The following is a 27,383-nucleotide window of genomic DNA, read 5'->3' as shown; positions in this document are numbered from 1 at the left end:
GTCCCTAAAGAGATGAATCGACCAGAGAGCCTGACCATCAGCTGGGGCTGACCAGGAGGCATTCTGACATGGAAACCAGAAGTCATGAAACAGAAAGGCTCTCACTTGCCAGTGAGAGATGATGAAAGGAGAAACAGTCACAGGAGAGAATGCACAGCTAGGAGGTGAAAGTAATAGGGATTTCCAAAGAGGCCTTTTGCGTAATCCCACAGAAAGGTCCAGAGAGGTAAAGAAAGAGAAACTCACACCAGTTTTCATTTGGTTTTGGTTCAATCCAGGCATTTCTTGGAATAGGTATGGGGGGGAAGAAATTATTGTTGTTACACTTTGTGCAATTTGGTAGTATCCCAGGAGAAGATAGATATGAACCTGGAGCATCCATTAGAGTGGGGTTCTGGGAAAGCAGAGACTGCTGGAATGCAAGCCTGATTTTTTTCTGAAGGCTAACTAGCAGAAACCCTCTGTCAGAAATTGTCAGACCTGTATCTGACATGCTTTTCATTAAATCTCCTCTGCTCTCACCACCTTGTAAGACTACTGGTCCCAGGGATACTTCTCCTGGGGTTTGGATCCCACAGAGGTTTCTCTCCTGTTTGGAGCCATCTGTTTTCTCACATCAGGCTGGTATTTAAGAACTCGGACCTTCCCCCTTGCCAACATGGATTACAAGCTATGGGAGGGCACAGACACCCTAAAGGACAGCAAGCTCTAAGGAGTTATGAAGGCAGCACGTACCGCTGCCAGGATTTTTAAAGCATGGCAGCGTACTGGACTGGCAGATGTCATCAGCTGAATAGCTGAGCCATAGGCTGGCAAAGCACAAAATCAGCTTTTAACAAAAGTAGCCTTTTCTGAAAATGCAGTTTCCTATTAATCCCAACAAAATGAACTAGTTCATTCAAAGCCAAGACACAATCTGGGAGCTGTAAAAACAGGAAATCTAGTTTTTGCTCTTCGATCTATAAATAAAAAAGTAGATGTTGAAGAATGACGTGCTAATCCCACAACTCTGAAGGAACTGACAACTGGAAAAAAACTACTGATGAATTCTTTTTCCTAAATGTGTCATTTTGATTTTTGAATGGTTAATGTTTAAAGTGATAGATATACCAAGGAAAAAAATTCAGATGGCTTTTAACTTCAAAAAATGAAAATGAAGATTCCGAGGCTTTAAATGCAGATTTATTTTCTTCCAAATGCAAGCTGACACATAATAAATAAATAAATAAATAAGCTGTCTAATCAGACACTATTTTCTAACACATAAAAATTAAGAATCTGAACATTAAGCTTATAGAATAACACAATCACGTAAGAAGAGCCTTCTGCTTCCTGAATTTACCACTATGGCTGCATGTAGTGACAAAGCAACATGTTTTAATGCTACCAATAAAAGAAAATGAACATTCCTTTGCGAATAAGAAAGTACAAGTGTAGGAGAAGATTAAAATTGATTTCAGTTAATAAGATTTTCTTCTTTTCAGCTTAAATAATTTTGAATTTCAACCACTGGAGTAAAATTGATTCACACAAAGGTACACTTTGAATCTTTGGTTCAAAGGCAACCCACGTGACAGTGAATAGAAGCCATTGCCTTGCTTAAAATATCTGTGACCATTGGTTATCTCAGCTCTGTTCTTTGTGGATAGGTTTTGCAGCATAAGGGCCTACCCTCCATTAAATGCCAAGGAACGGGTATCTCCTTTTCTCCCCTCCTTACTCTCCAGTCTTTATGCCTTTCCCCTCCCACCCCATCCCTCACAGAACCTTAACTCATGTGTTCAGCCCCTTATTTATGGCATTTCTATGGCTATTAAGAAATTCCAAAACCCAAGCAATTTATCCTGATAGGGAAGAAAAATAATTTGATCATTTCTCCAGGAAGAACACTTAAATCAAGCAAGTCATATGAGCAGAGAGGCCCACTGGATTTTCCCTGCAGCTCAGTCAGGATGGCAGGCAGGTTGGAATATGAAGATCTAGTTCACTAGCACAGATGAGTGCTTCTCCCTGGGATTAATTAATGATTGCTCTGATACGGCCTGCCTAAGGTATGTAGGGCAGGCAGAGACAGTTAATGGGGATCTGTGGAGCCTCCAGATTGTGGAAGAGAATTAAAAGGGGGGAGAAAATTCTTGCAGTGTCACCCACAGTGCTTCACATTTTGCCTCCAAAAAGTAATACTGTGCTTTAAAATATTAAAGTATTCTGCAAACATTAACCCACCCGGAAAGCCTCACCGGCCTAAGTCACCACGCCGAAGTTCGTTCCGCTCTTGTCACCCTTTGCTGAATGAGTCTGGACACACTGTTAACTTCTTCATGCCGCCCCTTCCCTACACTTAAACACTGAACTTCAGGATAAAGATGTTATCTTACAGTTGTCTCTGATTTAAAGTATTAAACCTTAGAACTTGTTTTGGGAAAAGTAAATAAATCCATTTAACAAATGAGAAAACCAAAAGACTCAATGATTCTCCCACTTATATGTGTCTCTTGAAATTTTTTTCTCACTCTTCTCACATTAGCCATCTCCCCTAAGGCAAAAATAACAGGACAAAATTGAGATATACTTTCAAACATCTCTTCTATTGAAAAGGACAAAGGAGATGCCTGGCAAGATACTGAACATGCACACACATGCTCCTGGGCACATCAGCGTTGGTTAAAATCACCTGCAATGGACAAAGATGCTTTGTCACTTTACTGTGGGATAGAATGGAAAATAATGTTGGCTGTCCTCTGTGTCAACTGAATAATTAACACTGAGCTTACTGAGGCCGATTTTAAGTGAAAAACACCACCATAAAGGCATTTTAGCACAAAATGGCTATGTTAGGGACATGGTAAATGCTATCACCTCCGCCTTCACGGCCTCTTCCCGAGAAAGTCCACGCCTGGAGAGAGGATTCTCTGTCCGCGGGTCCCGGGCAGGAGAACACCAGCAGCTTTCTCTGCCATTTACGACACGTTTGGAGCATTACACTGACTTCTCCTGGCTGAGGCTCCACTCCCCGTGCTCCTGAGGGCGTCTTCCCGCGTCGCTGTGGAAGGTGACCCGAACCGGTACAGAAAAATAGGAGAACACCCTCCCTCTAAAGCAGACGAGACCACGGATGGGGGATAGCTGGGTTTGCTGGGAGGCTCCGGCAGGCAGAGGCGACCCCGAGGCACCAGGACACTACCTGAGGAACACATCCCTCCCAGGCGCTGAACGTGCGGCCAACGCTCTCTCCCCCGCCAGGACAGACCCGGGCGTGACCGACCCGTGGATAACCGACCCCTTACCTGCCGCCCGCCGGCTCTGCCCGCGGGGCTCCGGTGTCGCGCTGTGCCGTGCCGCAGGACGCGGGAGCGACCCGGCTCGGTGGAGACCCGGGCGCTACTGCCGCCGCGGTTTGCTCGCCGTCCCCGGCGCGGGCGGGCGGGGCCGCGCGTCACGTGGCGGGGGTGGTGGCGTCCGTTGTGCGAGCCTCGGGGGGGGGGGGGGGGAAGATGGCGGCGGCGCGCGGGCTGCTGGCGGCGGGGCTTTTCCGCGGGCGGGTGGCCATCGTCACCGGCGGCGGCACCGGCATCGGCAAGGCCATCGCCGCCGACTTGCTGGCGTTAGGTGGGCACGGGGGGGTGGGGGTGCGCCCCGCAGGGAGCCCCGGTGGGGCAAAGGGGCAGTGTGGGTGTTGGGAGAGCAGGGCCGGGCGTGAGGTGAAGGCGGGGGATGGAGTTTGAGGGGGCGGGTCCGGGAGTGCTCGGGGGGCTGTGGTGCGTTTGGGGGTAGGCAGCGCTCGGGCAGCGGGTCTGTGGGGAGTTTATGGGTGGGACGTTGTGGCAGGAGTCAGTGAATAGCGAGGAGAACGAGGTGAGGTTGATGTGGGGCTATGTCTTTTGACCCGCTGGCACTTAAAAGGTGCGCTATTTTAAATACAGCGGCCGAAGTGACGTTATAGTGAATCCGGACCCTTTCTGTCATACTCCCTCGTAAGTGAGTTTTCGTCTTGCTTAACCGGAGGACTTATCTGGTTGTTGAACTGAGGTTTATGCAGTAGTATGGTTTTGAACTGTTGTCCACACAGTAAGCTTAGAGAAACGGTGCTTCTCTCTCGGTGCTTGTGACAGAAATGTCCTGAAGTTAAAGTATATCTTCAGCCTGTGCTTTGTGTATTTTCTTTCTGTGTTGATTACAGAGAAGTAAAAATCTGGAGTGAAAGACAGTCTTCTGAGTCATCCACCTTGCAACACCTTTTCTGCGCGTTTCAACACAAGTGTTAGGGATCATCAGCATCAGACTGGTTTCAGATAATGTTTATAATCATGATTGGATGTTTTCAAAATACCAGCACTAGCATTATGCCCAACGGTGCTACACTCCCCGCGGTTTGCGCTGTTGAAATGTGTACCGCGCCATTTCACTGCATAGTAAAGAGCTTGCTTTGTTACGGCTGTATGCTGGGAGACTCCTCTGCCTCTCCTGGCCTTTGTTGCCCCAGCTTTCCACTTGCTCTGTGAAGCTGAAGTGAAGGCTAGTTCTGCTACCTTTGTATTACTGGGGAACTAAACATTTTTTTAAGGTGTTCTTACATGCTGTCTTACAGAGGTGCTTTTTAAGCATCATCACACTGTTTTTATAACCAGTCTCCTTTGAAGCCTTCTGGACAGATTTAAACGTTTCATCTGGAAACTTGTGCTCTTTTCCCCCTGACCCTATCAGGAAATAGTCTCGTCATTCTGTGTGAAGAAAAATAAGTGAAGTAGTGCCAGTTTGTACAGTAGGTACCAAGTGTTTCCTCAGTGAGTTAGAATCTCCCCCTCCCCCAGTTAGCATATTTAGCAAAAATACAGTCTTTCACTGGACCTTATTCTATATCAGTGTGTGTATTAATAAGCACTTAGGTTGATAAATACAACTGTGCTACTGTGATTTAGTATTTTGTGTTAATCGGTAATTGTGTGCGCTATTTTATGAACTCTACGTTAGTCAGGTGGTTGTGCAAGTGATGGGAGTTCTTAATTTAAAAAATCAAGAGACGTCAGAGACTAATATCTTTACAGGCATTGTTTTAGGATGGCCGCTGATTGAATGTGAAGCTCCCATTCCTAGGGATATGTAGTTGCAGCACTTCCTTCTGGAGGAATTCAACTCCTCTATTTTTTTTAGTTTTATGTATAGTTTCACAAGACATCCTGAGCCAAATGAACAGCTTGCTGCTCTTTACTCCCACTAGTTATTTTGAGTTGATTCTGGTGTTTGTTTGATCACATGAGAGGCCAAATTCCACTCAGTAAAAGAGCAACAAAGGAAAAAAAACACCTGGCAAGTTTTTAACGGGTTTTTTTTGTTGGTTTAGGGTGTTGAATTGGCTAATGTTAAAGCAGATGAGCACCAGGGCTCACCATGAGGAAGGGATGGCTTCTCCTGGGATGCTGAGATTATGGAAGAAGGGAACAGGGAGCAAGACCTCCTTGCCTGCTTGGCAGCGGAAGCTAGTAGTTTGCTTATCCATAACATGAAATTGCATGCCTACTGAATTTGCACTAGGAATTAATTTGGTGTGGTCTGTTTTAGTCTATGTAGTAGAAATTGCTGAAGCCTTAAGGCTGTCTTGAGTCTGCTGGTGTGACAGAAGAAACTAGACTGGTTGTAGTGTGGGTGCTTGCCATTAATTTGGCACCTGCATTGTTTTTCTCTGTAGAATGACTACTTCTGCCTCCAAATGCTGAAAAAAACAGAAGGCTTGAGTTCCTGCCCAGTTTTTTGCTCTCCTTTCTGAGCTAGAATTCTACAGTGTGTGGCAGTGCCACAGAGAAGCCTCTGTTCTGCTATCTGTAGTCTGCAGATAGAAATTAACCTTGTGAGGCTATCATCCTTTCTTTCAGACTCTGTAGGGTTAAAAAGCAGAGCATTACATTTGCTCACCGCTAGTCAAAATTACAGCCAGACATACAGTAAGATTATTTTTGTGGTTTCAGGAGCAAGCATTTTTTTGTAATCAAGACCTGCTGAAACATCTTTAAATCACATAATTGATAAATGAGGCAGCTGTGAGCAGAGGCAGCAGAAGTGGTGTCTGAAAGCTACTTTGCTGACTCTGCAACTCACAGGCTATCTTCCCCTCTGCATGAAGGACAGGGAACCTTGTGGACATTTTTTTGATTGCTCTTTTCCTGGCACAGTGGGATCTTGTTGCTAAGAAGCACCTGACATCAGGCTTTTCTCTCTCTTGCAAGCGCTTCAACACTGTATCTTCTAGTCAGTGACTAATAAACGCACATCCTACAAGGTATTTCCATGGTGTTATTAAAAAACTAGCATAACTGTAATTTTAACTATGTTAGCTGAAGGATGTTTCATTTTGTCTCTACAGGTTGCAGTGTTGTTATTGCCTCTCGTAAATTTGACCGATTAAAAGCTGCTGCAGAAGAACTGAATAATACATTTTCTTCCATGAGTCCTGCCAAAGTGACTCCTATACAGTGTAATATCCGCAAAGAAGATGAGGTAAAGGCTAGTGATCTTGTTCTGGGACTTAACATGTCAAAAGCATATTGTGTATATAAATTCTCAGATCTCCAAAGGTCTTCTCTGGCCCTCTCAAAAGTGGCTTAGATCAGGGGACGGGTGCAGTAAAGCACTGTTAAATTGATCTAGATAAAGGTGTGCTTTCCAAGGGAAGACCATTTGTTAGCCACCTGAGCAAGAAAGCATTTGTAATTGCAAATATTTTTCCGACCATGCATATGTATTTCAGATATTTCTGGGAGAAGTAGGCCTTGGAACTGGCATGTTCTACAGCTGAGCCGGAGCCCACTTAGCATGGTTCTGTGTCACATTTCTGTGACAGCAGTGAGGGGGTGTTAACTTGTGAAGATGGAGACCTCAGTATAGTTCCTTCAAACAGGAAGTCGTAGCATGGAATCTCAATGCTTGTGACTTGATGCAAGTGCCCTGCATTGTCAGTTTTACTTGTGTTAAAGCAAAAAAACCCCACAGATAATATTATTTTTAGCCATGTTTCGAATTTTGGTTACAATTTGAGGTGTGCTTCATTACAAACTCTACTACTATCCCAATTGATTTTTTTCTTTTTTATTGATTTTACAAAAAATGGAAGATCAAGACCAAAAATATTTAATCCAGGTTCTTCAGATGTCTGCATTCACCTCCTAATTTTTTAATCTGTGTAATTAAACATTTAAAAGTCCAGCATCAGGTTGGACTTTTAACTTATTGAAGATAGCTAGAAAATATTCGAGTAACCACTGATTGGTACATTTTTCTTAACCTTTCAAAGTCTTTGTTAAATTCTAGCATAACTTAAATATTAATGACCTTCAGTAGCTATGTAGATTCTGGAAATATCCTAATATACAACCATAAAGGAAATTAAAAAAAAAATTCTTCCCTCATAGAACAGCTCGTGCCATAAAATATTTATAGTGATATACTAGACTTTCTCTCCTGAAGGAGATGAACCCTGGGACTGTGCAGTATGTCACTTCACCTACCAGTGAATTCTAGGTTTGTATTTACTAGCATCAGCAGTGTGATATAATAGGTTATGACAGATGTCAGAGGGCAAATTACATGATTAAATCTTCAGGAAAGAAAAGAGTTAAAGAGAGAGAAAAGGCTTAAGCCTTCTTTCACATCCCTGTTCTTGCTGAAAGTACTCTGGCATGCTTAATAGCCTTCTGCAGGTGAATCTTATTTTTGCATCAGTTTAAAAATTATTTAATGGGAACTGCAGTGTTCTGTGAGATGGTAGAGGGCTTGGATGGTGAAATGAGGCAATCTCCACTAAACAAACTACCATTTCTTCTTTGTTTCCTGTTTATTAAGTATGGCTAAATACATATTTGACAAAACAGTCTTAGATGGCTTTGGAAACTTTTTTGAAAGTGCTTTTAAAGCCATTTTGAGAGTGCTGTTTAAAGTGTTTAGGCATTATTCTGTGTTATGGGTAGCCATGCTGATACTTGGAGAAACTTCTGTCTTTGCTGTTACCCTGCAGTTTCATCATAGAATTGTCTTGTTTCCAGTTTAGTTTTAAGCTCTACTCATTTACAGACACACCAGAATTTTCTTAGAACTTTTCATACGATATTAGAGAAGCCTCTATCAGGTGTCTCCTGCCAGTGGAAGGTCTCATAAACCGTTGTCATTTCATATCCACATCTATTGAAGAGAGGGTTCGGAAGAATAATGTAGATTAAACTCTCGTCTTGAATTTTTCAGCCATTGACTCAGTCTTATAGTTTGACTCACTTCAGTTCTCCAGCTGCTCTTACTTCTTTCTGTTGAAGTCTTATTTAGAAAAAAATCACTATGAAAATTTAGTAAGCATTTTGTGGAAGTTTTGAATAAAGAATGCAATTTCTGTTGCTTGTTAACATAAGAACTTAAGTGTACCCTTTAAACAAATATTTATCCCTTCCAGATGCCCATCTTCAAGAGCAGATATTTTAGTGGTTAGAGACATCCTGTGATTTTTGTTCTTTAGCTCTTGTTTTTCTGGTTCTGTCCTCCTCCACTAGTTCTTTAATGCTGAGTTTCTCAATGATGGCTAAATCCTGGCCACTTGTTACTTAATTTCTAAAATTGCTATTGGATCAGAAATATGTGGATCACATTTTCAGCTTTTAAAATTTGTAGTGCAGATAGCACTTCCTTACGCTTAGGTGCTTAGTGTTTGTAAGTTGAAGCTAGATAAATTAACAATCAGTAACTTACACTGCTAAAAACTGTTAGAACTTAGAACTGAGGGATGTGGCAGATTTTCCACAACCCACTGCTTACTGCTGCTTATTTATTGTATTTGCTAAGAGCAGCAATAGCGAGTACTTTTTTCTAATTTGCACTTGTTTGTCTTGCGGAGACTAGAGGGAAAAGTACCTCTGGGCTTTTTCTTCTATTCAAAGAGCATCGTACATCCACTTTCAAAACCTATTCCATTCTTAACCTAAAATTTAGCGTCTGGGATTTGGAGTCTTAGGAACAGGGATCAGTAAAAGATGTAGTGAAGGATTTTTCTAGCCTTGGGGGTAAATCTTGAGTAGAGGCAACACAGCAATATAACTCACTTCAGCATTTTCACAAATACAGGAGTAGCTTCCTGTTTACAATGGAAGGTGGGGTGAGAGGGCATTTAAACTTTGACTTCCCTCCCAAAAGAAACAAGACTTGTACAACTGTGTTGGCTCTGTATGCTACTCATTAATAGCTTTACAACTCATTGTCTGGTTTCAGCTTAGTATGAGTGAAGAGTATTTACCTCAGAAATTCATGGAAGCACACTGTTGAGTAGAGAGGACAGCCTCTATAAATATCCCCTGTGAGTCATTCCATCGTCTTTCTCAGCTCTTATACCAGGTACCAAAGAATGTGTGAAGGAAAAAGACCTTATAAATGTTTCAACAAGGGGAAAAAATCAGGAGTTCAAGCCTCCTTAGATGTCAGAACTGATCCATCACAAGCTATAAAGCCGAGGAAGATTCCTAAAGAACTACATAATTCATTTGGTATATCCTTCTCTTTGACATCTCACTGAAACCTTTCTAAGAGTAAATCTTTCCCTTAAAGGAAGCCACTGCGTTCACCTGTAGGAACAAGCCATCTGTTCTTACTGTAGCATGCCTTTTTTCTTTTTCATCTCTCCATTTCCATCAGTTGCTCTGCATTTCTCTAAAGGCCCCTATGAATTTTGTCCTGGTTTTAATTTTATAGTTGGGCAAACTGGAGGGAGGGACTTTGATAGAGGAGATCTAAGAAAGATGAAAGTGCTTTCAAAATTGCCAGATTTTTTTTTTTTTTTTTTGCCTCCTATTGCAAATCTTAAAGTAACTGACCTGCTTTGAAGATGACACAGCTCATTCCTCTTGTGTGCCCTAGTTTGCATCTGTGAAATTCAAGCATTAGAAGATTCATCACTCATCATATAGTACAATATGTCTGTTAGAGCTCTTTCTGGCCTAGGAAGGTGCAGTGAATTAATTGCTGCAGGAGCTTGATGGCAGATATGATGGGAATAGCTTAATGAATTCACATTTTTAAGTCTCTTAATCTTTATCCTCAGAGGCCCTCTTGCTTTCTAGCAAAGCTTACTTTTTGTTTAATGTGCAGGAAATAATCTTGCTTGGTGGAGGATTTTCAACTGCTGCATAACCTGGCAGGCTTATTTCTGTCATGAGTTCGCTGCTGTTACTTTTGACTAGTTTTCCATTGAGTGTTTTGTAAAGGATAACAAATTTGTTTTGTTTTTAAAGATGGAAGAGTAGAGGGTTCTGGGGTACTGGTAAGATCACCTGAGGTTTTTATGTTCTGTCTTTGTAGGGCCTTATCCTGAAGCAGTGATTGTGCACCTGTACTCCTGTGGTCTGGAGTGTATGTAGTGATTAATATTGCTTCTTAGCGATTATGAAGGTGAAGTGATTTTAATTGTTTGGATATCTTCTAGCACTGCCCACATAATGTGTTGACTATAACAAGAGCAGGTAAGTGTGCTCTTGCTGAGATGCAGGCTAGACAGCTGTGTGTGTCTCTTTTCAAATCAAGCTCTTTTTCCAAAATCCAAGAATCTAATTAATGAATTCCAGTGTCTCAATGTAATGGTGGCCAGAGTGGAGGAGAGAGACCCATTCTTTTTCCATTATGAAAAGAGTTCTGTTTATCTTTGTAGGTGCTGGGAAGGGGAAACATGTGTTTGAGTCTTTGATGTTGAGCTATAGCAAATCTATTGACGGGGGAAAGAAAGAGATGAGGAACTTTTTACCCTTGTAAAGCCTTTGTGCTATATGCTCTAGACAAACATTTCTTTAACTGGCATCTAGATAAGTAGAAGATATATCTAGGTAAGTGGAAGATAAAACCTTGTACTTCTAGTAGGCCACTGCTTCTCTTGAAATCAGCAGTTCAGAATTCTGTGCACACTGTCGCCTTTCTGTACTTGAGTTCCAGCAAGAACTGCTGCTGGACCAGACCCGGAGGCTAAAACCTATCACTTGGACATCTGACAAACAAGACGCCTTCAGACAGACTTAATGCAGTACTATTTAGCACTTATCTTGTGTCTGAGTTCACTAATAGCTTTTATTTTCCAATAAACTTTATAGCTTAGCGTAGTCTCAGTTGATTTATAAATACTTAATGCCTGTCTGTGTGAAGCCTGTAGTGGAACAGTGTGGCTTGGTGCGGAGCTGTGGATAAGAGATTCCTGTTGTCTTACTTTAAAATATCATGGCAATAACACAAATTAAAAATACCTGTTATCACTGTGCAAGAATGCCAGCTAGTTTTCTTCCCCAAATAGCAAATCTCTAACACTCTGTAGTGGGTAGTTTGCTTGCTTACTCAAGTTCAAGGTGACGTGTGAGTGCATGTGGACATTTGTCCCTTTTCTCTGTGTCAGCGAGTACTGTCATCGCAGTTATCTGTGAAAGTGTGCTACTCCATAATACTTTTGAGTTGCAGTCATACAAAAAATGTCCTTATTGAAGAGTTCCAGTCTTCTGGTTATGTCTGAAGTGCCTGATTTTGTTCTTTTCAGTCTTTTTCAGAAGAACGTCCTAAACTGTTAGCTCTACCTTCTGCAGTTTTGCTTTGCTTCCAGAGAGAGTCTTTAGTAGCTTTTTTATGAAGTTCTTTCTGTGTGGATTTTGAATATTTAGGAATAAAAAGGAATCTTTTTTAGTTCTCACTGTGATTTAAATGTGTTCTACCAGACCCTGTTTGTCACTGTGCTGGTGACTGCTGTCACCATGTTTACTGTTATTGGGAGAAGCACTGCAACAATGCTTTCTCTGCAACACAGAAGACGTTGTAAAGATCTTTACAGTTGGAGCCATCTGAGATGTCACTGAAGAGCCTGCCAGCCTTTGCTGGCTTTTGGAAAGCAGAACTGATATGTGTATTTTGGGGGTATTTTGGTTGGGTTTTTTTATTGCTCTGAGAATATGGTACGACAAATAGGAACAACAACAGAGTTTCTTAAGATACAACATGTGAACCATTTTGAATTGATATGTCATAGCAGGTTTCATCCACCTGTTGAAAACTTGCTTGTAATGTCTCTTCTCAGTGGATTTTTCTTCTGTTAATTATTTTTTTAATGATTCTTAGCATTTTCCGTTTTCTCTCTCTCTCTATTCCCTCCCACCCCCAGCCTGAATAGCCTTAGTCTGTTCAAACATCCCTTGTACTGAAACCATTTCTCTTCCTTAAATGAGACCATACTTCAGTGACTTATGGAGAACAATATTCAAAGCAAGATTCTCAGGCTGACAAGGAGAAGAGTTTGATATTGCTGAGCAAAGCATAACTTTTGCAGCCTAGCGAGACATAACTTACTTTTCTCTGGTTGTGAGCAAACATGGAAGTCTTTATGGCAAGGTAGTTCTCACAAGTCATGGGTTTGGGACTGCTGTGATAGACACTTTGTTTTTTTGGTGTGTTTTTTTCCTCAGATTCCACAAGCTGCAGTGACTGATGTGAGGAATAAGGTGCCATTCAGAACTTAGAGATGGTGATTTAGGTATCAAAATTATTTTCTTAAGGCATTTTTTCTCAGCAGGCATTAGTTTTTCACTCAGGCTTCAGTCACTATATGTTTGTTTAGGTTTTCTTCTTCAGAGAGGTGCATCCTTACAGGATCCGTACTATCCTGTTAAACCATCCTTAGCTGTTAGCAGCAAAAGCTGTAAGGCAGCTATTTATGAGACTGAGTTGGTGATGCTCTTGGTGAGATACAGATCATGCGTTACTTGTTCTTTTATTTCTGATGTTTTCTACTGCTAACTCAATACAGAGGAAGGCTGATGGATATCCTATCCCTAGTCAAATCTGTTTCAGCAGCAGCACTGTTCCTGCTGTTTGTTTTTGGGGTTTTTTTTTGGTCTGTGTTTTCTTTGACCACAGATGCTAGATTAACTTTTCACGTATGCTTGAGTAGAAATAATTGGTGCATGGTATCTAGTTATGATAGGTAATGTAAGCAGGAAACAGTCATGTTGTCCCATTTTTCCTATTCCTTGAGATAAAGGTTAAATTATTAAGCAGTTGCTATAGAGTTCTTATTACTATCTTGTAATAGAAAAAATACATCAGCTTTGGTATCTGTAAAATCTTTGAATGCTTTGGAATACATTACCCTCCAGAAGTTCTCTTGTGTTTAGTGTGAGTGTGTGGCAAAACTGCTGTACTTCCAAAACAGAAGACAATGCAAAAGGCTTAGCTTACAGCCTGTAGCTCAGGTTAGGTCAGTGTTAAAGCTAGGTTTAGATTCTCAAAATCTCTTTCCTTCCATAGGAACTTCAGCCACTCCTTTTCTAGACTAACAGCTTTTTGGGTGTGTGAATAAAATGTCTATTGCTATTTGCTGTTAATACCTTCTCAGAGTACCCAAAGGTAAATAGTGCCAGGCAGTGCTCTTAATCATAAGTATTCATCCTGCTTATAGACAGAAGGTATCTGCTTAGTCAAATATTCACCTTTCTTTTGCTAAAGAAGACAACTTACAGTATTTCCAGCACTTTTTAGAGGTCATGTTTTGTAGGGTAGCAAACTAACCTTCTTGGTCTGCATAAGAAGATTGGCTGTTGCCAACTCATATTCCAGAGCTTTAGTGAATGTACAAGCCTTCTAGATAAGAATGTTAAAACTTCACAAAATGACTTATGTTTTCTATTTAAAATCTCAGGTATGTGGGTCAGATGAAAAAAACAGTAGCTACCTTATATAGAACTCCTCTAGCATCTGGTGTGAACATCCCCACGCCTGTGAAAAATATCAGGAGATTCTTAGTAGGTCTTCAGTAGCAGGCTTTTGTGTGTGTTTGATTTTACAAACCTTCAGCAGCACAGATCCGCTTCTTCTTTCAGTGCTGGTATTTTATGTAGCACCTGCGTTGTACCAGGAAGACTCAGCCCAATCCTTCTTGGCTGACTAAACCTGTCTGAAGGCTGACTAAAGCCTCTCTGAAGGCTGGTACCTCCCCTTTATGTGTGAAAAGGATACGAGAGAGAAAATACTGTCTGAGAGTGAAATTGGGTATATAGCTTAATCAGCATACCACACTAACAAATATTGTTTCAGGTAGAAGCTTTGGTGAAGTCTACACTGAGTCTGCATGGGAAGATTGACTTCCTGGTGAATAATGGAGGGGGCCAATTCGCAAGTCCTTCTGAAGCCATCCGTGCAAAAGGCTGGAATGCTGTGATAGACACGAATCTGACAGGGACCTTCTACTGCTGCAAAGCAGGTAAGAACTGAACATTAAGCTTTTTTTGTTTACTTGTTTTGTTTTTTTACAGCAATACCAGAAGACAAGAAATGTAAAGTTACCCTACCTTCTTTTTTCACACACTTATCTGACAGTGGATATTTGTTTTCATGAATCTCATCCAAAGATTTACATTAAACTGTACATTAAATTTGTTCATATATGCAAACATACATTTAGGCAAGTATGATCTTCTGGTTAAGCCCAGGTTTGGGGAGTCAGTTGGCTTGGATACTCACTTAATAGACGATAGGAAAACCGCTTAACTTCTGTGGCCTGTATTCACTGTGTGTAACACAGGAAAAGATTTCTCTACCATCAGATATGTAAATTTAAAGTAAATTTAAGTATGATACATGATTCTCAGATAGCATTGGGGATGTGGAAATTGAAGTAATTTACATGGAAGCATGACCTCTTGATTTCCACCGAAAGGCTCCTTGACAAACATTGAACCTTACCCAGACCACACTTGTTATCTCACCAATCCAGTGGTGAAGCTGTGGTACAAAGAGCAGATTGTTTATCTCAATCTGCATGGGAAACGTGTAGTGTAATTGGAGTTAAGACTCCAAATTTGGCTTCCAATTGGCAAGTTTATTTGTATGCATTTCTTCTGATATTTATAGGTTATCTTCCTCCTTCATACAGTGTACAATGCCTGGATGCAGGAACATGGAGGAGTCATTGTCAACATTACTGCTGCCGTGAGAAATGGGTTTCCTGGAATGTCGTAATATATATTTTATTTTATTTTTACATTTTCCTATATTTTTCCCCTAGAAGTACCAATTGCTCCTAAATACTTCATTTTAGAAAGGTGTGCACTGGGCAGCAGCAAAGTATAGAAATACAGTAGTTAGGTCAAGAGAGAGCAAGAGTATCACTTGGCCCTATGTATGGGGGGGATCTCTTATTAATTCAGTAGAGACTACAGGAGTAAATGACATCTCTGGTCTCTGTCAACTTGTGCGTAAGAAACTATGAAGTAAGATTTGCGCAACAGTGAAGTTTGACTGGAAATGGTATGCTAGTGGGACTAGTTTCAATGAAATGTTACTTTTGCTTGTTCTCTCTCCAAATTTCTGGAGGGTTTGCAAGAACTTTGCACCTGTTGTTTTCCTCTTCTACTGTCAGTTTACAGGTCTTGATGGTATAATGAGTTATGGGAGTTGGACTGGGATTAGGAGAGTAGGAGGAACATTTCTAGTATGTTACCAGGTTTTGGCTTTTTCCTTTGGGTCACATAATGCCTACGTTTCCCGTTTCCCTTTTTCCTTTTTACTCTCACTTTGTAGCCATCTTTCTTGGAGAAGGTCTCTGATGCAGAGAGTTGGTTCTATTTGCTCTTCTCCTTTCTTGACTGGGAGAAGGCTCGTGGGTACAAACGTATTGCTATGTTTGTAGTTCTTTTATACTGACACAAATGATCACAGCTGTCTGCGTGAAAATGCAGTATCCTCTCCCTATCCGTACGTGTACTATATGTGTTCAAATTTCTTTACCCTCAAAATGGAGGTGAGCAGGAGTCTTCCAATTTGAAACTTTTCCACCAAAACAGTTCAAATTTGTTGAAAGAGAAATAATGCTCAGAAAATGAATTGTTTCCGGTATTTTCTTTTCAAAGGAAATTTTGAAGTTGTCAAAATGCTGCATTTTGACAGTTTCTTAATTGCAAAAATCTGAATTTCTTCTTTGAAATGACTTCTTTTTTTAACTTTGAAATTGAATTTCTATAGAAGAAAATATAAAAATGCAATTTGAGCAAATGTTACATTGCTTCTCTTTGTCCTGATTCAGGTTTGAAAGTTTTCAAAATTTCAAATTTTTAAGGAACAGCAGAACGTTTTCTCACTAGCTTGTTCTTGGCAATACAAAATAAATTTAGAGATCCACAGGGTGGTGCTGAAGCTACAGTTATTTGAGTTTGTCAACTCTGGTTAAGTCTGGTTGTCACAGCGAATAGGCTGAAGCTATATTTGAAAGTTGAACCAAGAGATAAAAAAAGTAATTCTGAATAACAGTGGAAAAAAGTTTCCCAAATAACTGTTGTGTGTGGATGTAGATGGATAGACAAAAATACTTTCACATTAAATTCCTGTTGAATTGATACTTGGTTTAGAAATGTACTATTGAAAAAGACTTGCCTTTACAAGTCCAGCCACCGCTCATGCCAGAAATCATCTGATACAGTTTTTCATAAGCATTATTTTTGAACGTAAAACTAGTCAAGTTTGTTTGCTCATAGTGTGCTTGGATGTTATTTATTTCTGGCCTAAACCTATGAATAAGTTGAGTTTTCTTATGTTTTTCTTAAGTTTCTCTTCTTCCTTTCCTGTTATTTGAGAAGCTATTGTATCTATATCCTCTAAGACTGTTTTGCTAGGCTAAAGGAACTAAACTGTATTAGTTTTCTCTGAGTCCCACTGCGCTATTCATCACTGCAGTAATTTTGTCTGCATTTGTTCAAGCTCGTATTCATTTCAGACTAGTTTCCTATAGCAGCAAGGTGTATGAGATCACTTTGCCTATGGTTGTCTCTAGCACCGTCCACCTATAGTGATTTTTGAATAGTGGCTTATTTTAATCATGTTTGTCAGAAGATTTAAACTATTTTTCAGACCATTGTCCTTCCCAATGTTGCTTTACCTGTGCAGCGTACCTTTCATAGTTTTACAGAGTTTGAACTTTGCCTCCAGTTGTTTTTCATTTTATAAGCTGCTTCTGCAGTAGAATGTAGCTGACCTCATGTCACACTGGGGAAGAGATGATAAGTATTTCCAGAAATGACAGGAAATCATAGCATTGCTTGTTTAAACTGTGAAGCTATGGTCAGACTCAGAAACTAGAAAATCCCTCTCAGATGGTTGGTCTGGCCATAGAAAGCTACTCCGACGACCCTAGTGAGGCTGTGGTAGAATTAACATTGGGCACTGTTAGCTGAGGGAACAGATGCTTCTTTTGCTTTCTTTTCTCAACAGGCATACAGGAGCTGCAAGAGCTGCAGTGAATAACCTGACCAAGACTTTAGCTTTAGAATGGGCCCACAGCGGAGTAAGAATCAATAGCGTTGCTCCTGTAAGTAATGGCAAACGATTTGATTAAACTGAGCCACCATACATGTTCATGGTTAAAACTTTCAGACCAAAAGGGATTTTAAAATCTATAGCCTGTAACTGTTTGCAGATTATTTATGTATTTATTTATTTGTAATTCCCTCATCTACATTCTTCGCGTCATTCGAGAGTGTTTTGTACTGTTTGGATGACGAGCCAGGGATGTGGGATAAAATTGCTTCTGCTTTCTGCTTTGACGTGGGTTTTTTTTCTAGCTTAATGAAATGATACCTGGGAGAAGTTGGTGACCTGTCTTACAAACCTTCACATGAAATTACTGAATGCTTTGTGTTTCAGGAATGATTACATTATTTCTGAGTTCACAAAACTTTTTTTATTTGAGGTTCAGGTATACTGATGGTTTCCACCTGTGTTTACAAAGTTATTTTGAAAATCTCTGAATGTGTCACATAATGTCCTTTACTTTGTCTTCTACATGTTAACTTAGATTAGTTTTAGGCATAAAAAGAGTTTATTTGGAGTGGACCTTCTCTCAAAGAAATTATATGTAAAAATGTGTGTTCTAATTTTTTTCTTATCTCAAATATATGCAGACAGGAAACCACTATACAGGTCAGTTAAAATATGCCTGCCACATTTCTGAGGAAGTAGGTAGTGTGTAGCAGTTGTTTTAAATAACTATATGGAAAGAGCAGCTATATTTTCTATATTTTCTATTGCATGGTGCTGCAGATGTAGAGGTTATGTAAAAGCCCTAGCTTTGACATTTGAGATTATGTGGTCTGTTGTGATTTGTGTAATCTTCACTCTTAACCACAATTTATTCTGTACATTTACTCCCTTGAAAACAAAAGAGGAAAGGTAAACTCTGTCCAGCTACTTCTTCATTCAGAATTTATCTTATCTCACGGTATAGTTAAGTGTCAGATTCGTTTAACTGGTCCCTAGGAAGATCTTTCTACTATCTTTGTAGGATATCTGTATATCCTGTTGTGCCGCTTGTCCTAAGACATCTGGCTCACTTTCTTTGGCATAGCATAGAATGCTTAATGGAAGATGTGTGATGATCGTTCAGGTAGTGGCTCTTACGTAGCCTCTGTGAAGTCCAACTAACCTGGAGACTTGTTAAATATCAAGATCTACTTGCTTGGTTTTCCTGTTTATTTGTTTTTTCTGATTTCTCAAGTCTTGGGGAAGTAAGTAATTAAGACAACATTATTATGTGAATATATTTTTCAGGCATGCTAATTACCTAATTAATCATACTAATTACATGTTATAGCACATGGCAAATGAAGTTTTTGACAAGCGAACACTTCACTGGTATGGCTCTTTCAGAAGTATTTGCTAGTTTTGTTACTATGCTGGTAACAGAAATCCATGTTGTAGTTACAGTAATACTTTATATCCTTCTCTCACCTTTATGGACACGCTGGGTCTGAGGTAACCATACAAAACTACTACTGCTTTAAAGGAGCAGAGTAACATATAGGGAATGAGTACACGGAGAGGGAAACATGCATTCTAAAAAAAAAAAAAAAAAGTTTCATATATGAGTTACTTCCCTAGCTCCCAAAATGTAGTCACTCACATTTCACAGATATCTTAGAAGAAAAATCTTAGCATGTACCCCATGGATGAATTCAAATTTTGTTGTGTTACTTAAACTTGAGTCCCAAAGGTTCTGTTATATCTGATCTATGTAACCTTGTGTTCCCATTGCTGTAGCCTTCATCTTCCCTCTCAAGTCTGAACTGGACTGTATAATCAGCAGAGCAAAGACAGTCACCTTTTTCTATAGCAGCTAACTAGAGAGGGTCTGAATTCTGACTGTGAAATCTGTCTGCTTTCAGAATTCACAATAAAATCAATCTACTGTTCTTACAGATTACAAGAAACTGTTGAGAACTTGTTCTTGGGGCTTTGTAGTTTTCTGCTGTAAGCTAATATGAAATGCTTGTAATTTCAAAACAGTCTTTGAGTTTCTTCTTTATACTCTCCACTTTATAGTTACTGAAGTGACAGTGGAGAATTGGAATAATCTGAATTATTGCACTTGAATAGAGATGTGGCTAGCAGCCAAATTACTTTCTTGTATAAATTATACTATTCCAATAAATTAAAAAAACTTGCATTCAAGTGCTGTTTAGATAGTTTAATCTCACAGAAAATCACAATAAAGCTTCACAATTTTACAATGATCACAGTTTAAACATATGCAAGAGAACTTAATTTTCACTGTGCTGTTTTAAAAGGGAATAGTATTTTCAGAAACTGCTGTTGCAAACTATGGAGAACAAGGTGCAATGATGTGGTTAAAGAGCATACCAAAGGTTCCTGCCAAGAGGTCAGCGGTTCCTGAGGAGGTAATGTATTTCAGAACATTTGTGATAGTTCTACTTCTGTGTCTCTATTTTGAAGCCACTTTATTATGTGGAGAACAAAAAAGACTTAATTTTGCACTGCGATGGAATATTAAAAAAGAAAAAACTTGTAGTAATGTGTAGTAGTGCCAAGTGGGAGACTTACCCAGTAGTCACCGTTACACTGAAAATTTAATTTAGATGCCTCTTATAGCTGAAGCATTTCATAGTAGACATTAGTTCCTGAAAAGGTTGGCTTCCAGCAGGGAGGACTGAAAGAATGAATATTAGTGTGAAAAAAGTGTATCTGAAAAGTACTTAGCTCTCTTCCACCAAGAATGTGCATCTTTGATAAACTGGTCAACTTTTTTGTTTGATTTTCAGCATCTGATGCTGGTCTTTTGAGAGCTTACCGGTTTTCATCTGTTATGTACTTGATATTTGAGGCTGGAAAGATGGCCTTAAGGCTCTTATGGTTTTCATTACTGAGTAGAAAATGTTGCTATGTCTTGCCTGTAAAAGTTTTTACAAATGTCTTTGACATGAGCAATTCCCAGCAGTTTAAGAAAGATTAAAATTGTCATTCTTTTGCTAGATCTCTCCTGCAGTGTGTTTCCTACTGTCTCCAGCTGCTTCTTACATAACTGGGATAACCATGGTTGTGGATGGTGGCCAAAGTTTATATAGCCATACCCTAGAAATACCCGGTAAGAAATGGGCTACAAAATAATGTCCTTTAAGTGATTGAAGTTGGGTAATGGGAGGACACAAAAAATAAAATGCCTAGTTTCTCAATCAGCTAAGTACGTTATTTTATCTGTTTTCCTCAGATCACAACAGATGGCCCTCACCACCAGAAGGAAAAAATTCTGAAATGCTTAAAAAGCTTCTTTCTGGCAAGTTCAAGCCAAAGCTGTAAAAGAATGAGGTTTCACCTTATTCGCATTTTCACCTCAGCACATTTGCTGATAATCTCACTTTGTGATTTGTGCTTATTATTCTCAGTAATATAATTTTTTTGTTCTTATGTAACTACATCGAGTGCCTTGATTTTTGTTGGTTTATATTTAAAACTTGAAAGACTGTACATAGTAAATTTCTTCTCTGAAAACACTCACTGCCCTGAAAACATTCAGTCTCTTGGGAAGGGAAGGTGTAAAAGACAAATTCTCCATTTTACAGGGTATTAAGTAATGAAGAATCTCGGTCAGAAGCGAATAAAAAAAATACTTATTCGGAAGTGAAGGGGATAAAGAGGAAATGTTATGAAATCCTATTCTGGATGAATTTGGGGAGAAGGTAGTGTAAATCTCTGTTATTGTAGTTGCATCAGTAACCCCTGAAGTAGCTGTTAGCTCTATACTGTTTCTGTTCAGCCACACACTGAGTGTTCAGCAATGATTTTAAAGACTAAGTAGAGTAGGTATTTCTCTGAAAAGAATTAAAAATAAAGCAGAATACTGTCATTAATGTTTCAAACTAATATGGCATGTCATATTGGGAATGTTTTGAGTTGTTTGCAGATATAACGACATAATGGAGTTAAGCTAGCTGCAACTTAAATTTGATAATAGAATGATCAGATAATAGACTTAAGCTTTAACATACAGTAATGGAAAACAGTGTAAATTCAACAATTTAATACGCAAAATCTTGAAGCAAAAGCTGTGGTGTATATTGCAGTGCTTTCTGCAGTATGCTGTAGTGTTAAAGGAGAAACTTGGAATCCTTCATTTACCACTTAAAACACTTTCTATCCATACTGTGTTGTCTTACAATGTTAACATAATTTTGTTCATCAGTGTCTCTAAAATAGGTGTGATTTTTGTGATCAATGGAGAGTTTCCATTTAAAAACCAGAAATCTTGCAATATGGCGCTCAAAAAGGCCATATTTGTCGTGACTCACTTTTTTTTATTCACTTTAAGGCAAATGTTCCCATGTCTGATAACTTTAATCAAAACATAAAAAAATAAGCAATGAATATGTTTGCTGTAACAACTGAAATTTGTGCAATCAAGTTGCTGCTATAGAAGCAACCTCGTTAATACCTAATTTTGGATTGAATGTAAGAGTCTCTGCCAGTTGTTTGTTCCCTGCAAAGATGTTTGACTTTTGTGTCTTTCATTAAAATATGGGAACTTACATAGGTACATGTAGATTGCTTTTTCATGAAAATCTGAATGCCAGTTTTGTGGGGGAGGAGGGGTTTGAGCCAAAATGCTTTCTCCTTCTGATACATGCTCTTTCCTTAGTAACTGGGTGGTCATTTTTGTGGTTGTGAGAAACTTGTAGAGAGATAAAATCAGCTTTTTTCAGACCTCTTGTGTGAGGTATATCTTGATTATCGCAAATATTAGTTCAGGGTACACAGCAAGAGAATTCCTGGAAAAAAATGCACCTGTTAGTTACCTAACTCTAGAAGCCTAGCCCATTGCATTTAAGTGAAATTTTTTAGTTTGTTAAGAGATTATTTCTTCATTCTTAACATCTTTCTGTAAAAGAAGGTTAAACATGAACAGGCTTGAGACTTGTGGAATTTACTTTCTCTTCATGTTTGACTGTGAGCTTCTATGATACGTGTGGGCTGTAGATTTGATGTGAAATGGAAGTGATTGGATAAAACAATTACTTTTATTATATCTCAGAACTGTTCTTTACAGAATTTGAGCATAAATTTGGAAATAATTATTTTATACTGTTGCAAATTTCCTCTTTAACTTTGCTGGAGTCTGAATATTCATGAAGAGGGAAAGTTTATACATAATGGTGAAATGCATCACTCATCTCAGTTGAATAGAACGTTAGAAAGGTGAGCGTTCCATGTGGGAGACCTGTTCAGTCTGCAATTAATAAACTCCTCCACAAGTAAGAACTATAACAAAGCTTTCTGCTTGCACTGAATACAGGGAACTTCTATTTAACCTTGCCTTCTAAGCTAGTTCTTTAGAAGAGGCTTGTTCCTGTATGTGCTTTTTTCCCTGGCAAGGAGTTGAAACAGCCAGCATTTGTGGAGCCATAATGTGCTGCAGCTTAGTGCAATAGGAGAATATACTCAAAATACTCTAGGGGTAAGTACGGTGTAAGAATACAGAAAATACATCCTCGAAAATAGAAGGGGAAACATCAATGTTCTCTGTTTTTATTTTACTTTCTTCAGTAATAATACTAATGTCCCCCATGTGTTGAGGCTTACTGTGCACAATATTAAAATGTTCATCACAGTGTATTAGATATTAGGATAGTAATTACTCTGTTGTAATGGCTTTGCAGTGATCACAGTCTCTTTTTTTTCTTCATTTTTTTCTTCTTGCACTGGAGAGAACATGAAATGTTTACTTGTCAGAACAGAGGTTTTATTTTGGTCCTTGCCTCTTCAGTCCCTTTTTATTCAGATTAAAATTATTTTAAAAGTTTTGCAGCGCCTTGCAGAAAACCAGTGTTGTGTCAGTTGGCAGCATGAATGTTTCAGGTTTCTGCTGTTAGTGCTGCAGATAGTATCAGCTGTAGCAAAGCACTTCCTACGCTGTTGTAACAACAGCCCTTGATCAAAGGGCATTGAGAGGCTTAAAAAAATGGGTGTGGTAACAAAAACATCCTTGACCTGCATAAGATTTGGGTATCTGAAGTTCAGAGAACAGGGTTTGATTTTATTTATTTCTTTATTTTACAAGGAAAGTGAATGCAACTGTGGGAAAAGGGCTAAGGAACTGTAGGAGGAATCAAGGAGATTTATTGACCAAACATTGAAACGTAAACGTTTGCTACACTGTACAGTTGTAATAAGCAAAGAGAAGAATGTTAGAATGACAATTACATTTACCATTCTGTTAGAAATCTTTTTTCGGTTCCTTTAATATTTACCTCTGGCTAAACCTGTACCTATTCTGCCAACCCCTTATCAGATATTCATTTGACTTATAAATGGGTGCTTATCAACTGCTACTTTGCTCCGCTGTCTGGTGTTATATCTGAATATGTGTCGTAGAACTTTACATTTATGAAAGCAGTGTAGTTCCATGAAGGGGAATTTTTATCAACTGTACTTGCCTTAGGTTTTACAGATACTCTTTGCTTTAAACAGAATATTGATTATTCAGGGTATTTAGCGTAAAATGAAGTTTGATTGTTCAGGGGTTTTACTTAGTGTAAAATGAAGTCTGTGTTGTAAAAATCTTCATTCTTTAACGATTAGCAGTCATCGTGTTTGCTAAAGGGAATACAGTCTGTGCAGTGTCATTCTGCAGTAAGGTCCTTTGTCTGTCTTAAGACGTAAATGAACAAATACGAGGCAACAGTTGCTTGTTAGAAGCTTTTATGGCTATGTTTAGTCTTCTGAATAGTTGTATAGAATATCCTGTATAATCTTTAAGAAATCATGCTATTTGCCAGATAGTATAATTTCCTATACTACTAATCAGCATCTCCTAGTTTACTCTTGCCATCTCGAATAGCAGACTTGTGTTAAATGGCTGAGTAATGTAGACATTAGGGGAATAATCTTATTAGTAAAGTCAACAGTGCTTCTGTTCTGGATTACTGAATATGGCTGAGTCCTAAAGGTAAATTAGTTGCTTCATAAACTTCAATGATGGGGTTGGAGCAGACAAACCCATCAGTACTGCTGCCCAGGCTCATTTATAGTGTGGTTTTTCTAGAGAAGCAACTTCATACCCAAATGACTACTGTATTTTTCCCATACTTTGTTCCATTTCAAGTATTATAGACAAGTCAATAGCTGGCTGCTCTTTATGTATTTTGTTCTGGAGCTGAACTTAAATGTCTTGGGCAGTGGGAATGTGTCCTGAAATGCAAAATACTAGGTGTGATGGGAGATTCCAGTCTGGGTAAGAAATACAGTTGCTACAGGGGAAGATGAAGCCTCTTATGAGTCTCCCAGCAGTGGTTTAGGACTGTCCTCCCCAAGCTATTTACTCTTGCTCTCTTTTGGCATCAGCCTTACAGTGATGGTGCATTTGCATTGGGAGAAACTGGAACTTCTGAAATGCAGGCACGTGTTTCCTTCTGTCATGGAAAGGCAGAGGAGCATAGCGGACAGGTAGGACTAGCAAGGTCTTGAAATAATACTGTTGTTTGCTCAATTCATGTGAGCTGGATTTAAATTTATAAACAGAATGTTGTCCCTCCTGCTGGTGAGGAAGGACTCTTGATCATGTTATAGCATCCTGGCATCACAAAGTTTACACTACAGCTGTTCCCAAAAGAAGCCGTTTTGACTTCCCTTATCTGCTCTGTCTCCATCAGCTTGTTCCTTTGCCAGTTAACACCCCTTTTGATTAAAAATATATTAAATTATTCACTTACTTAACTAGATTCTTTTCTGGATGTAGTTCAGAATGTGGTAATGTGGTAATACAGTGCCAGCCTTCGGAAGGAGTGATGTGGAGGCAAAGAAACTTGGGGAGGAAAAGGATGATGGCACGGCCATGAAAAGGGGCTGGTTTGTTCCCATTTAAAGTGTTTAGAAGCTATGGCTTTAGTGTTAACTAATGTAGGCCCTTGTTAGCCTCAAGCGATAGGTCTAGAAGGTGAGAACCTCTTATTGCAATGAGGTATTGATTCTGGAATCCAGTGAGAGCCATCCTGCCAGATTTCAGTCAATTGCTTGAGTAGACTATCCTAAGATGTGCTTACCCTATAATTTCTACCCCCACTCCTCCCAACTTCCATCGTCTGTATAGGTCTTGTACTGAATGCATAAATAACTAATACGCTTTATTGCAACTCTGTCATCTATTTTTATACTCTTCTTTTCCATATCAGCAATTACGCTGTTCCTATAACTTTATTTTCCTCCAGTAGTGTGACACGTGATCTCAGAACCGTGCCCCTGGGTTTGGGCTGAGCTCAGTGTGAGCCAGTGTCATAAGTGCTGGTCCCTGGTGTTGATAGATATTTTTTCTCAAAGTCGATATTTAGCTGTTTATCCTGATACTGAAGATGCTCTGTTTTAGGTATTATGGCACAGTAGCGCTGATGCCTGTCAGGATGTATATCACCTCTGCAAGGCACTCTTGGGATGGTGCTCATAGCGCTCCATGCTATGCCAGCTTTGTGCAGAAGCACAAAGGACCACGTGGGCAGAGGAATGTGGATGATTTTCCACAACCCTTGCTAGTTTCTTCTGTAGTGAAGGAACTCTTGACTTCAAAACCTACTGTTCACTAACCCTTCCTCCATCAGTGAAATCCATCTGCAAGATGCTAAAACTGACAAATGGCCATGAACTGGAACATTAAGGCAGGGAAAACACTGGATATGTTTTCAAAGCTGTGTAAGCAGCTGTGGCTCATTGATCTTGCTTGATGGTGCAGGAGCATCACACAACGTCAGCATTTTTCTTGGCTCTTTCCCTATCATTTAGCAGAAAAGGTCACCTTTTTAACTGTCTGGTTAAAGACTCTTGGTCATGACAAGTGTCTCATGAACATGGCTGACAATTTTGCCAACTGTGGAAAAAAGTGTCATAGCTTTGAGGGATGACTACGTCTCCTTCATGTTAGCTCTGGAGTTCTTGTTAATCAGTGTGATTCAGAGCCGTGTGCCTTTCTTGTGTATTTTTCATCGGTTGGTTCTTTAGCACAGTCCTCTTCAATCCATTTTTTTAAAAAAGATGACAGTATTTGGTTTTATCATTTTCTGCAGCCTATTTCAGTGGAAGATCTCAAAATACTCAGGTTGTGGGCCTTGATGTGCAATTTTTTAGTTTCAGATGTGGTTCCCACTGGAAATGTACTTGCCTGGGAATGCAGCCTGGGGACTTGTTCCACTGAAGACTTGTCTATTTGAAAGAGCTTCCCTGGGTGATCATATATGCCTATATAACAATGTGAGTCTTCAACTTCCATTCAAGTAGGTTTTCCCAGGTTTGTTTAGGGTGGCCAAAATACAGCCCCAACCCTTTTTTTGGGTAGATTTTGAGGGCTTGTCCAGGCTTTACAAACCTCTAATTGTCTTAAAGGTTAAATAGCTCTGGCCCCACGGCCAGGAAGCAACACGTGAGTGGCAGCTCAGCTGGGATGACTGTGCTGTCGAGTCAGGTGCAGCAGCACAGGTCACCGCTACCTCTGAACACGCGTTGCCTGTCAGCATGTCACAGAAGAGGGTTTGCTAAACATGCACAGGTCATTCATGCGTCTTGTACACAATGGTTCATGCTTGTAAGATGATTTTTAAATCTGTACAAAACTAATTACAGTGCCATAGTAATATTTACAATCACTTGCTACTCAGACTTCGAGGGTAGCAGTAGTAGCTCTCCTGCTCTGTACTGGGGACCCCTTCCTCGCTGCTTAAAGCAGGTGGCTCCTGCAGAGGACGCTCAGCCTGTGCTGGGGCAAACGGGCAGAGCAGCGTTTTGAATTGTCCTAAAAAGCGTGCGCAGCCTGCTGACCACCGAGCCAAGGCAGCTTGTCCTGCCGCTCGGGGCTCGTCAGGGGCAAGGGGGGTTTGTGAAGCAGGCGGGGGAGGGGACGTGCCTGTGCCGAGGTGAACGTTCCCATCCTCTCCTTGAACAACAGCGATCACGAAACCGGGAAAGCAACAGGCCGGGCCGAACCGAAAACCACCTGACAAAACGCAGCGGGCGCTGCCCCGTGCGAGGGAGCCCCGCACGGGCCCCAGCCCCGCACGGGCCCCAGCACCGCGGACCCCGCG

At 39.9% G+C, this 27,383-nt stretch overlaps 1 protein-coding gene across 1 annotated transcript; it reads left to right on the top strand.

The window, feature by feature from the left end:
- The first annotated feature begins 3,494 nt into the window (after nucleotides 1-3,494).
- Nucleotides 3,495-21,794, top strand: PECR (peroxisomal trans-2-enoyl-CoA reductase). The gene is made up of 8 exons (XM_059820464.1): nucleotides 3,495-3,609; nucleotides 6,359-6,492; nucleotides 14,080-14,245; nucleotides 14,918-14,999; nucleotides 17,248-17,344; nucleotides 19,599-19,709; nucleotides 20,302-20,413; nucleotides 20,537-21,794. Exons 1-8 carry the CDS (start codon nucleotides 3,495-3,497, stop codon nucleotides 20,623-20,625), a joined length of 906 nt encoding a protein of 301 aa, XP_059676447.1. The 3' UTR covers nucleotides 20,626-21,794.
- Nucleotides 21,795-27,383: the final 5,589 nt, after the last annotated feature.

The sequence above is a fragment of the Gavia stellata genome, chromosome 8, assembly GCF_030936135.1.
Source record: "Gavia stellata isolate bGavSte3 chromosome 8, bGavSte3.hap2, whole genome shotgun sequence".
Classification (NCBI taxonomy): Eukaryota; Metazoa; Chordata; class Aves; order Gaviiformes; family Gaviidae; genus Gavia; species Gavia stellata.
This window is presented reverse-complemented; position numbering and strand designations above follow the sequence as displayed.